The sequence below is a fragment of the Daldinia vernicosa genome (genome assembly GCF_022497035.1).
Source record: "Daldinia vernicosa strain CBS 139.73 unplaced genomic scaffold F5Y00scaffold_62, whole genome shotgun sequence".
In the NCBI taxonomy this organism is placed as follows: Eukaryota; Fungi; Ascomycota; class Sordariomycetes; order Xylariales; family Hypoxylaceae; genus Daldinia; species Daldinia vernicosa.
Genome location: NW_025953978.1, coordinates 25,826 through 38,562, shown reverse-complemented (window position 1 = coordinate 38,562; position 12,737 = coordinate 25,826). Strand labels below are relative to the sequence as shown.

The 12,737-nt window shown below is 44.8% G+C and overlaps 3 protein-coding genes across 3 annotated transcripts; 1 reads left to right on the top strand and 2 right to left on the bottom strand.

Moving 5' to 3' along the window:
• Positions 1-2,730: 2,730 nt before the first annotated feature.
• On the top strand, positions 2,731-5,056 carry F5Y00DRAFT_273314 (uncharacterized protein; the record flags this gene model as incomplete). Its single annotated transcript, XM_048013156.1, has 6 exons — positions 2,731-2,797; positions 3,024-3,179; positions 3,303-3,690; positions 3,739-4,240; positions 4,317-4,766; positions 4,889-5,056. The coding sequence occupies 6 exons, from the start codon at positions 2,731-2,733 to the stop codon at positions 5,054-5,056; spliced, it is 1,731 nt and encodes a 576-aa protein (XP_047860993.1).
• Positions 5,057-6,976: 1,920 nt separating this feature from the next.
• On the bottom strand, positions 6,977-8,371 carry F5Y00DRAFT_255543 (FAD/NAD(P)-binding domain-containing protein; the record flags this gene model as incomplete). Its single annotated transcript, XM_048010299.1, has 1 exon — positions 6,977-8,371. The coding sequence occupies one exon, from the start codon at positions 8,369-8,371 to the stop codon at positions 6,977-6,979; it is 1,395 nt and encodes a 464-aa protein (XP_047860992.1).
• A 2,664-nt stretch (positions 8,372-11,035) lies between these two features.
• F5Y00DRAFT_273312 (FAD/NAD(P)-binding domain-containing protein) lies at positions 11,036-12,553 on the bottom strand (the record flags this gene model as incomplete). Its single annotated transcript, XM_048013155.1, has 2 exons — positions 11,036-11,956; positions 12,031-12,553. 2 exons carry the CDS (start codon positions 12,551-12,553, stop codon positions 11,094-11,096), a joined length of 1,386 nt encoding a protein of 461 aa, XP_047860991.1. The 3' UTR covers positions 11,036-11,093.
• Between the last annotated feature and the right edge of the window lie 184 nt (positions 12,554-12,737).

The window sequence follows — 12,737 nt, the reverse complement described above, 5'->3', positions numbered from 1 at the left end:
GTGTTAGGTCTTCTACTTGACTACCTGGTAGCTTAGGGCGAGCCGGGGAGGCGATATGTATACAGATGGGAGTGAAACTCTTAGGTATATGGTGTACTTCTGTAGCCATAGAACAACATGAAGTTCAAGTAAAGTTTTCAACTCCATCTCACTACTTACTACCATCCGAAGGATGTGGCGGAGACCTAGTTGGCAAACCTAAGACAGGTAAGATCGGGAGGCATATATACCCTTTAGTATCTAGTGCTATTCCATATAACTCTCTATCACTTCTCATCAAGCTTTATACCTGCTCTGATCATACTGGAATAACGATCGTGGGGAGTGGGGAATCATGTGGGGTTATAAGCCCTGTCTTCCCACGCATCAAGGGTCCCTTTTGTCCTCAGCTTACCCATTACCCATACCGCTGGGAGTCCTAGATCACTTTGTGGTAGCTCCTCCTTCACTACTCTCACGCCCCTAGCTCGAACGTTACGCCATAGAGGGGCAAAGGGTGTAAGATGTCAGTTGCATATAGTTAAGCTTAATTAGTAGTTTGATTTTTCTCAACGCGATTTTAGCATGCAAGCGGAATGAACCCTGTATTGTAACATGGGCGGCTGATCGACTTGCATACAGGATCGGTACTGGTGATCTTAATTGGCGGGACTTGACGTACATGTAATACGACACATGCACTATTTGCCGATACTATAACCTGATTACTCAACATGTATAACCCGCAAATGACTTACACGTTATAGTATTTCTAAACTTCTATAATTGAAAAGATACCCAAACTATTCGAAAATGCAACTTTAAACTAATTAAACTCTTCTTAATAGTTCCTTATAGATTTCATGCGTGTATTACCTAAAAGTGAAGTTTTTGGCAACCATTATTAGATATAATAAGAAATCCAAAAATTTAAGATACCAGAGATCTACAGACAACACAAGGCTACCTGAACTCCTAATCCAACGGCGTGCATTCTTAGTTGTGTGCTTTATGTACATAGAAACGGTCGGGACCGAACCAAGACTCCACATGTAAATAAATTCTTATCTCATAGTAATCTTTACCGTTTACTAATCCACTAATAGAAATGCCTCGCTTCACTTCTTTCGATGTAAGGTATTATACCTACCTAATTCTTAGCAACGATAACAACCAACCCGTTTTTATATGAATCGTCATAATGCTATTCTCAAACCCATCCATAACTTTGATGCCATTAAGTAAAAAACCGAGCCATGTCAGACAGAATCAACTAAGCCAAAATGCGCCTTCGAAGTTTTATCATCTTCTAAGCTCTAGTTAATACCAATTATCAAGTTGCCTCTTACGAAACTCTACATTCTTGGGTTGCTATAGTATATCAAGACGCTGGCATCATACCGTTTGTGAACGTCATAGGGCACCAGGATCATGGGGTGTTAAGAACTAAACTCGGGATATCGTCTTCCCATTACGGTAATCTCCGTCAGCCCCATAAAGCTGTTCTAGATTTGACATAATTATGTATTAAGAACTGCATGGCTTGTTCCAGATCATCGTCGCCCTATTACTCAGCCTGCCCTACAGGGCTAAAAAGCACAATAACAAGAAATATAATCGGATGTTGGGAACTAGGTACTTTTTACAGCAAATCGTAGAGCCTAATCGGTCGATATTGCTCACAGAATTGGCCTACTATCCCGTGAATCGTGCATTGCATATCACGTATCACGTATCACGAGTGTTGGACGACACGGCAGGCTGAACGTAACCATTACCCAAAGAGCCTCAGACATAGGGGGTCATTAGATTCCACAAATGTGGCACGAAAAATATATGCAGCCAAGACAGGTACTCCCTGCCACCGAGCCGTATACTACCTAATCTTTATAAGACACAAGAAAATTATGCCGTAATACTTGCTGTTTTAACCTATGAGCTACTGTACGGCGCCTGCATTGCTGAAGTAACCAAGACGGTTCCTTTAGACCTTGCATAGACCGGCGTGTAAAATAACCCGTCTTATCTACCTGTACACCTAGCCAACCGGCTTAGCTAGCAACCCCCCTAAGCCACTGCCATACACTACACAGCTGCTATCATTCACGTGGCCGGTTAAAAAGTACCAATAACCAAATAGTCAATTCTCATTATCTCCAAGGATAATAGCACATGGTAGTGTAACATGGCGTCTTCGAAGTGAACCTTATACCTACTCCTGAAGCGTACCTCATTCTAGACTTCTTTTACATACGCCTATGTAATAGATAGTTCAGACCACATCGCAAATCTTATGGCGATCACTCAGCCTAGAGGGAAATATGCATCCCGAAGGTATGGAATCATTCCTACAAAGCTTAACTCGTCATCCATTCACCACCTCCAGTTAGGTTTTTGGTCAGCAAGCCCCCTGAAACCACATGTTCAGGGTCAGCCCGATCATATAATCAACTGAGTTTTATACTTAGGACTCACGTAGGGAGGTTATCTATGTATCCCATCGGTGGAAGACGCCTCGCGCATTAGCGGGTAGGTAGCGGCAGAGTTCCTCGGCCGCATCGTCATTCATTCCTATAGATACACACAACCTTATAATACTTGGTCCCCACAGCTATAATTGCTTTTTTTCCTTTACGTAGCTTGTCTTTAATCGACGAGAGTCCCTATAAACTTCTAGCTCCCCAAGATTGTTGCAAAGTGACCAAGTTAAGTCCGACCAGCGTAATAAGTAAAGTCCCATCTCCCACTGAGATGCCTCAGCCGGTCGATCTCAGCGTTAAGAAGTCGACACCGCCAACACGACAAAATCCAGGTGCAGGTATGATATATGAGTCTCTTAAACCTTCATTCATGATAGAACAAGTCGTATTTATCCTGCGCGGGCGACATTGATACTTCTCCTCCCAAAGCTCTCATATTCAACAGGTATAAATGATACCTAAGAGTGATAATCCGTTGGCAAACCCGCACATCTTAGCATAGGTTCCCTTTTAACATTCCAATACATCTATCCTACATACCGCTAATATTCTTTCATTATGTAGCTTGTGAAGAATGTCGTCGTCGTAAGGTCCGATGTGATCGGCAACAACCTTCATGTGGCCTCTGCCTGTCATCAGGCGTACAATGTCAAATCACAACTCCTCGTCCCCCTCGTGGTCCCAAACGTGGATATTTAAAAGCGCTACAAGCTCGCATCGGTACGTGCCGCGATATCTCGAGTGGCATTCCGACCTGCTCTTGGTGAAAATGTCGCAGAAAAAGAACGGGCTTCGATTTGAGTCACCACCAGTCTCATGCTAACATTCTTATCCCCGATTTAGCTACCCTCGAAGGAACTTTACTCCAACAACAACAACAGCAGCAGCAATCTTCTAACGATAGCATACATACGATATCCATATCTCCCGGAGATACTTCAATTGAAGGTCTTACATTTAACGACCCCCCGCCCTTAACATGGGACTTTCCCGTTACTGCTGAGGATGACGCGGCACTCCGTGATCTATGTCAGGGAACAGGACCTAGCACAACATCAGGAGGGTCTTCGTTAGACGGAGGTTCAGTTCATGCCTCAACATCACCTATACAAGGATTTGAGGCTCTTAATGATGGGATAGGATACGCGGATGCAGTAATGACTCGAAAGATGTCGGAAATCTCGGAGGGGATAGACGGAATTAACATATCAAATTTAATGCAGGCAGATTTGTAAGTCCATCTCTCTCACTCTCGTAGCTTTGGCCTTACTTTAGGCAGAGATCAGCTCTACTTTGACAGAGTACACGTCTTTGCGCCTGTACTACACCAACGCCGATACTTCTCCTGGGCTCGTAACATAGCTAAGACGGAAGCTCAATCATGCCTCCGGTATGCCATGTGGACCTTGGCTGCATCCGTGTCAGCGCACTATCAGAACATCGGGGACTACCTATATCGATGTACCCGGCGAGCTCTCGAGGCCCTCGACTCGAAATGCATAAGTCTCGCCATGACCGAAATGGAGCAAGTCCAGGCTTGGCTCCTATTGGCAATCCACGAATTCATGTGCGTCGATTTTAGCAGAGCCTGGATAAGCGCCGGCCGCGCCTTTAGACTAATTCAACTCAACTGGCATCATTACTCAGATGGGTCGGACGCAAGCTTAACGCAGACGGACTGGGTCGATGCGGAGCAGAAGAGGAGGACGTTCTGGGTAGCGTACTGCCTGGACCGATTTATTAGTATCCGGAACAATTCGCCCATGACTTTTAGCGAACAGGTAATGGTCAAATGTCTCCATTGATTTACCTAGTTGGCATCGACTTGGTGCTGACTTACTACCCTCCCTTAACTAGAATACAACCCGTCTACCGGCGCCAGAAGTAGATTTTCAGAATGAGCAGCCTACTATAAGCGGATTTCTTTCAGAAGCAATAACGGCAATAGATGCCATATCGACCTCAGCATTTACCGAATGCATCGTTGTCGCAACCGTCGTCGGCCGAGCGCTCAACCACGGACAACAATCCGCGGTCGATAACATGTATATTCACGAGTCGCGAAGCTTTTGGGAACGGCACGAATGGATCAATTCTACGGTGGTACAACGGATGGACATGTTCAACTCGAATTGCCCTGCTGCCGCGCAGGAAGCGGATCCGATGCTCCTTTTTATCAGCATGATGTGGCGGACGACGGTGCTCTACATGTATCAACTTATCAAGTCGGCGATACACCCCGCGGACGAGAAGAGAGCTGTCTTGGCGGATTACACGAGGCAATCTACAAAAGCCGCTAAGGAGATGGTGAATCTGACGAATAAATTATCACAATTGAATTCTTTCAAGGCTAGTCCAACTATCTATCTACCTACCTATCTACATCCTAATCACACTATTCTTACCCGTATGCTGACACTCTCAACTAGGTACACCCACTGACACCAATACCATTGTCGTTATGCGCCGAGTTTTTCGTAACTTACCACGAGCTGGGCGATACGTACGGCAAACAGCTCCAGGAAATCACAGAAGCCATGCACGGCTTAATGAGTTTTAGTAATCTTGGACCGGGTCTTAATTCCTACACCAGGTGAGGAGGAGGGGGAGGAGATCTTGTGTATAGTGTGTTATCGCAGTCTCAAACTGTTTAATTTGACTTTTGGTCATCGAAGTGGGCGGTAATAATTTGATTTCACAAGATAAATTTTTTTTTGGATGGGGCCATGTTTACCGACAGAGAACCAACCCACGCTAGAGTAGAAGAGTCCCGAGACAAAAAGTAAATACCATTGAAGCTACTGCATTAAGGATTTTATTTTCCCTATGTCTCTTCTTTCTTTGGCAAGATCGTCTTCCATTTTACTAGCTGAGCTTGAAACTCTTGGGTGGCCTAGTGCAGCCAAGATATCCCCGTTTAAAAGACGTTACTACCTATGTATATTAAGCTCCCCTGCCCTACGCCCAAAACGAGGATAATTATATACATCGAGTCCAAATACATCGAGTCCAAGACGCTGGCCATGTATGTAGACCCGCCCTAGATCTGATTTCGCGATTTCTCATCTGGGCATCATTAAAATAGGGGTCCATCGTTGCATCACTTGCATTTAGCAATTCTCTCATATTCTGCTCCCTGCAGTAGTGTACCTAAGGTAATACGGACGGGGCTTTCGTGTAACATTACCTTAGGTACTTTCTACAGCGCCGCACAACGCGTGGTTGAACTGCAAGTAAGTCTTACGCACATAGAGGATGAGGGAATAAGGGGGCAAGAGTAACGATCTACAGCAGAGCATCAGCTTGGGTTGTATCGGTGTATCGGTGATGGGGCTACGCTACTGCTGTGCGACTAACGCTATATTGGTGTAATAGCTAGCGGTTATACCAGGTAATCAATGAACTAGCTGGACCGGGCCGTTGGAACTAAGAGCCTTAGAGGCATTAGAGCGAAAGTTAAACCGTATTTTAGATGCGCTATTCTAATGTAACGTGGTAGTTGTATGATATAGAACTTGTAGTACGTTATTCATATTACTTTCTCTTAATGAATATTCACTAGGTACATGTATATAACAGGATGGTAGGAGATAAGCCGGGCGTATCTCGAAAGCACATAATCCGTGAGCGACGTCATCGCATACTTCAATGAATTAGGTACCTAACATGTGTATATAGGCATATGTTAAAGTCCTAGGCGGTGGATATTATTTTTTTTATCGCTAACGATGTCTTTTCTAACTTCATTCATATATATGTGTCTTTATCACCCATGCCCCATATTGCCAACTACACTACCAACTATTGGGTACTTGGCATGCGGCTCCATCTTGGCTAACACGTCTCACCCTGTAATTCTGAATGCTTCTTATGTCTCAAAAAAAAAAAAAAAGCCTTCGTTTTGGTCCATATAATAGGTAGGTACATACCGCTCTTCGTATTCCGCCACTAAGAAAAATCAAGTACCTAGAATAGAAGCCGTAGTTAACTGACGTCCTAAGCCGGTCTGATTCCACTCAAGTACTTAGCTCATGTATATTTCAAACCCTATTAAAGATGTAGCGGTATGAGACACCCAGGACTTTCCCGCATATAATGTAATATCGTGACTTGGGCCTATCACGGGGGAAGAGATGGAAGCTGACCCGGCCAACAACCCAGAGAAAACATATGGAAAATAGGGCTAGTTATGTATTCTTGACTTATGTTTATTCATCCAGTCAGCTTTACTAATACGCTACCCCCTTTTATATAACGACGCCAATATAACTACCCCCTTTCGCATAAGGAACAAGCGCGTAACACGTATTCGTTCTTATTCTAAAGTCAGAGATATCATATCATCACGTTATGGAGTTGGAAGGCATGATATAGCGGAAAAAACATATGTAGGTATCCAGTCGATTCATATGCACGACTATATAACTACCTACATTGCTATTCATACATATCCCACACATGCAGGCCAATATGTATACCTAGACGTATGCAAACCAGCAAGACCCACAGCTGTCTACCTACTGTTCTGAAGCGGCAATGATCCTCGGAAGAAGCTGGCTGGTAAGGTTCCATAGCGCAGAAGACCCGGTGGAGAAGATCGAACCGGTGTACCAAGTGTTGCGGTAACCCTGCAAGGCGTATAAATCTCGATAGACGCCGTTACGAATAGCTTCCGCGCTAGTAGTTGGGTGCAGCGGCGTGTGGCTCTTATAAGCCACGAATCGCGGCTCTGCATTCACATCCGCACCCGCCACCGTCTTCTGCAGGAGCTTGAGCGTGGAGCGCGTCTCTGCTTCCACTTGCTCCTTCGTCAGGTCCGAGAAGGACGTATACCAGTAGTAATACGTCCCGTCTACATTTGTCGGGTTGAACATTACGACTCCCGGCACGCTCGCTATGTGGTACTCCGTCTTCTGTCCCCGGTTCGCGTAGCTATAGTTCGTCGGCAGCCCCAAGTTTGTCACAACTCCTGTGTAGTAGCATCCCCCTTCGAACTTAGATATGACGTTCGTTTCCCGCTCGTCTAGGCTGAATGACTCTAGGTTCTCCGGCACGAATGGCGCCGAAAATACCAGCTGCTTAGCGACGATACGTTTGTTACCCTCGGGAGTCGATACGCAGAGCTTCACGCCGTCGGCAGGCTTCCTGCCTCGTCGACCTCCGGTCACGACAGAGTTAAGAAGAACATCGGAACCGAGCTGGGCCAGGGCTTTAGTATAAGGCTCAGCTATATCGCCGTTGGCATTGATAACGATCTTGGCTTCGATCTGTTCTTCCAGCATGTCCGTGTTCATATTATTGAAGACATACAAGGCGAGGACTTTGGTTGGATCGCCGGTGATGGCCGGCCTGGAGTACGTGGCGATAGCATCATCGGTCAGGTTAAACTCTTCCAAGTACTCATCCCAGGTCAGAAGCAACTCCTCAGGCACTGGTTCGGGCAGCTCGATGCCTGTTTCAAGATAGGGGTACTTGTGGAGTGCCTGGAAGTAGTCTTCACTGGCAGGAGGGACGGAGTAGTTTAAAACAGGTGAGCCGTCCCTGAAGTCAATATATTGAGTCGTCTTTCCCTGTGGAAATGTGCCCCCGCCAAGAGTTATATTGAGAAGATCGAAAAATGAGCGGGTAACTTGGTCATCATGGTATAGTTGCACGCCGTAATTGATAGGGGTTCCTGTCGTGGGGTCGTGGTATGTGGAGGCGTGACCACCTAACGCTCCCTGTTTCTCGACGACAATAATGGACTTGCCCTGGTCTTTGAGATTGATAGCCGCATAGGTGCCTGTCGCGCCTCCGCCGACGATGGCGACGTCGCGAGTTATCACTTCAGCACCCCGACATTGGGCGTAAGCGTCTCTCGCCAACACCGGCGCAACGAGCGAAAAACTGCTACCCAACTTAATCGGCTTCATTTTAAAATGGCTTAACTCGGATATCGACTAGGACAAAGCAAGAGAGGTGGACGACTTCGCCAGGAATGTGAAACTAGCTTGGCTCGCGATGGGTTTGAGAGTTGGAGCTGCTTTGTTAAGATGGATATTCACATCCCATTTATATTACCCATTTCTCTTTCAGAGCCTCCTAGCAACACGTTTTTTTTTTTTTTGCGGCGACGCTACCAAGCAACATGGCTACCTGACAAGCAGCTCGGCCGAGCATTTTTGTCAGACCTAAGTATCTCCTATCTTGTGTCGTAGTATGCTGGCCTGAGCTGCCAATGGCCCATGAGCAATGGGCAACTCGTGTGGCTTGACGGCTGAAGATTTTCATGTCAAAATAGCTAGGTAAACAAGGTTGCAATAGGTGCAAACAGCCGAGCAAGTCTATGGCGCTCGCCGATTCAACTATCAAAGTGGGGGTGGCATTGTGGTTACCAAGTTCTACGGTAAGTCTGGTGTCATCTTGCATCAAGCTGAAGAATCCCAGATGTTAGTGTATCTATGTCAGATCCACTTCCTGTTACATCCGAAAAAGCCCTTCAATTATTGTTATTAAGCCTACCGTGACGGTATTAGGATAGGTCAAATTCTGTATTGTATCGTTTTCGGTAATCTTACGTAGTTGTGTCACGCTCATTATTATCAGATAGGTAGGATTTGATGATAAAAGTTGGCAGAGCAGCATGAAGCCTGTTGACTGGTCAGGGGAGTAGGTAACACGGCGTTCGTTGGCTGCAAGGGCTCGGATCCGAAGACGAGGAGGTTTATCCAGACGCCGTTGGTCATGGTCACAAGACTGGAAAGTGCATTCTTAATACGCAGTCGGGACGAGTCTCCAAGAGTTTTACGCTGTTTCTGGTAGGATTTTGGCTTATGTTAGGGCTTGTCTTAGGAACGCATTCTGCCAGTCGCTCGCGAAAATTAATGGCGCGGTCTTGGCATATAACCTTCTTCAACACATCAACGATTATACAAAAACGAATATTAATACATTACATATCATATATGTCATTCTATTTGCAAGAAGCTATTCTATTTGCCTATTATTTTTATTATTTTATTACTGTATAAATGCGGCGAAGAAATAAGTGTTTATATGATAAAATGTATAAAATTATAACACTTATACTTACCATACTTATAACTTTACCAATTCTAAAGTTAAAAAACTTTTAAAAGGAGATTTCCAAAGACGAATGGTAAAAGATTCAAGATATTATTTTTACCGAATTTCTAAGACTTGTAAAGTAGCTGTATCGAATATAATACGTGGTGTTGAATCTGAGGGAGAATGCCAAGACTGCGCCATTAATTTTCGAGAGAGGCTGTCTGCAAGAACCGTTACACAAAGACAACGTGGGCTTGCAAGACTGTTCTTGGCAAACCGGGGTGTTGGAAAACCGGGGTGGCGGATAGATGATTCATAGATCCTTGAGATCTCAGGATCTCAGCCTTATAGAACAATAAGCACTAGTATCTAAGCCTCCTCACACAAGCTATTAGATGGTATCAAGCCAGTCATACATCGTATAACCGTTCCACAAATCATCCGCAACGACAAGCGGCTGATGAGCCAGGTACGATCAGTTAATAAACATGCTAGGTAATTATAGTCTGTAAGCAATACTTGGTTAATCAGCCTAAACGCCTCACTATGTGAGTATAACTATATCCTCAAGTGTGAGCTTAACACAGTGGAGTATCTTAAGATCCAAGTAGTTTAATTTGTCTAAAGTTCATCATTAATTCTTATTGGTTATACTCTAGTATAGTAGTCCACCATGTCAAACTCGCACTTGAGGACATTGTTGAAAGATACGGCATATGAGCTGTATGCATGTCTTATATTGACTTAGTCTATCAACTATATGAGCGAGGAGGAGGGAAGTGCTTCCTATATATAAATTCCATGCCAATATATCATGTACTGTACCCGGAAGTAGTCCTTTGGCTACTCATTTCAACAGACATAGCTCATTCTTTACCTATAAAAAGGCGAGTAGGATCCCCTTTGCTCTAAAGCTTGCGTTAGAATAAAAAATTCATATAATAAATACAAGCAAGAAATAATGCATTATTCCTTTAAGACTAACCTTGCAATGATGATATGACTTAAAGGTACATAACCTAAGGTAGTTGTGTTACGAATATAAAACATTATAGGGTATATTCTATCACTTTGTGATAGACTATACATATCCTATTCTAGATAGAGGTCAAAGTTTACCGTTACAGTAATAATAGCAAGGAATAAACAAAACATAAGTCAGCATGAATTACGGCGCCTAGTTAGTGGCACGATTCTCATGTACCCTAGTATTTCGCAACCATGTCTGCCTTGTGTCTCGCCCGCACCTTACGACGATACGTTTATAGTAACTTTTGACGCCAAGTATTTAACACGGTATAAACTAGTATATGATGTTCATGACCCTGTCGATATACTAGGATGGCTTTAAGGGGTATGTTACCCGTACCTTACTGGATATGAAAGATTAGGATGGTGGTCGAGGGGCTTGTATGTTACTAGTAAATTTGCAAACGAAATCATCTTCATAACATGATCAGACCATAAATTTCAATTTCACAATAGTAATCCTGACATCTACCTAATATAATAATGTCCTAATCGCTGTACACACTCAAAACCTCTATACACAAATATTCTAGATATTCCCACTACCTAGTTGTGACGCTATATTGCACCGCCCCCCGATCCCTTCGTTATAGATTGTCTCTTCGCATACTCCTCAACAGTTTCTTTAATCATACCATCGTAATCATAATGCCAAATTTTGAACGACCGGTCCCGAATCTCTTCAAAACACGTCGCGGCCTTGATCCACTTGCTCTCGTCGGCCCATTCGGGCTGCTGAACCAGGTCGCACAGACGGCGGCTGCTGTTGACGATCCATTGGCCTCTTGTCCGCCGCACCGAATCGAAGACCTCGAATGCCGTGCAAATTGCCGCGTTCTTCTTTGCTGACGCCGACTTATTATCCCCTCTCAGCGTGTCGTTGACTTGGCTCATTAGCGTACATAGGCATAGCGCGTCTTCGATACCAACGCAGGCGCCGGCGCCGTGGTGTGGGCTTGATGCGTGTGCAGCATCGCCGGCCAAGCAGAAATTTCCTTTGTTGAAGTAAGGCGCCGGATAATCCCACATGTCGAACACCGCCCACTTCACAAGCGTCTCTGGGAAGTGTTGTATGAGAGCTTTAACAGGAGCATTCCAATCTGCGAAGGCGTTCTCCAGATCTTTCCTAAATCCCGGTTCGACCGTTACCTTGTCGTCCGGCCACTCGTTAGGATCTGATAAAAAACCCGTGGCATTAATCATGGTATGATTCGCAACCGGGTAGTGGATGAGATAGGCGTTTGGCCCGATGTGATTGTGCTGGTTTGTGGCTTTATACTCTCCTAGAGCTTCGATGGCCTTTTCCATTGGAACTAGGGCACGATAGGCAACCTTATGGGTATAATGAGGATAAGAAGCCGGGTTGTCTTTTCCTAACATGAGTTGCCTTACTCGTGACTTGATTCCATCACACCCAATTACTTGAATAAACCTCCTAGGTTAGTAGCTGCAAGCCAGCTTTGGGAATGTATGTAGACGGATACAGGAGACTTACCAGCATCGGCTTCTGCAGATGTCCCATCAGCGAAGTTAAGCTGGAGCCTCCCGTTAGGACCTTTCTCTTCGATGTTATTTAGACGCTTCTTCAGCTCTACAATCTCCTCCGGTATGATCTTTACTAATGCCTCCAAGAACTGATCACGCCGTGTCCCCTCGAAGCCCCTGTATCCTGCACTTAATTTGTAAAGCATCTCCTCGTATGAAGGGTCGTCCTTTCGACGTTTGTTATAGCCGTCGATCCATCTGAGGTAATCATTTGGGTCGTTCTTATCTGTAGAAGTAGGGACAGAGCCGCCCGACCTCAGAGCACTAACGATATCGGGATTCATCAGATTCATACATCGTATAGCATTTGCCGTAAAAGCTATACCCGCGCCTATCTCCCGGAAACTTTTCGCTTGTTCGTAGACCTTGACTTTGACATTATGTTTAAGAAGACCAGCTGCGAGGGATAGTCCAATGATACCACCACCAACGATAGCGACCTCAATCAAAGTATCCTCGGTTATTCCTGGCATAATGGTAGAGTACGATATGATCCCGCCAGTGATTCTTGGTTTTCTGGAAGAAATAATTTGACGGGCTTCGATTAGAAACGGGGCGGTAAAACACCACGCGATAGAAGAAGGGTTCCGAAAACTATATCATAGCATATCCAGCTTTCCCTTTGCGAGAAACAAATAGCATGGTGGCTGAGTCACG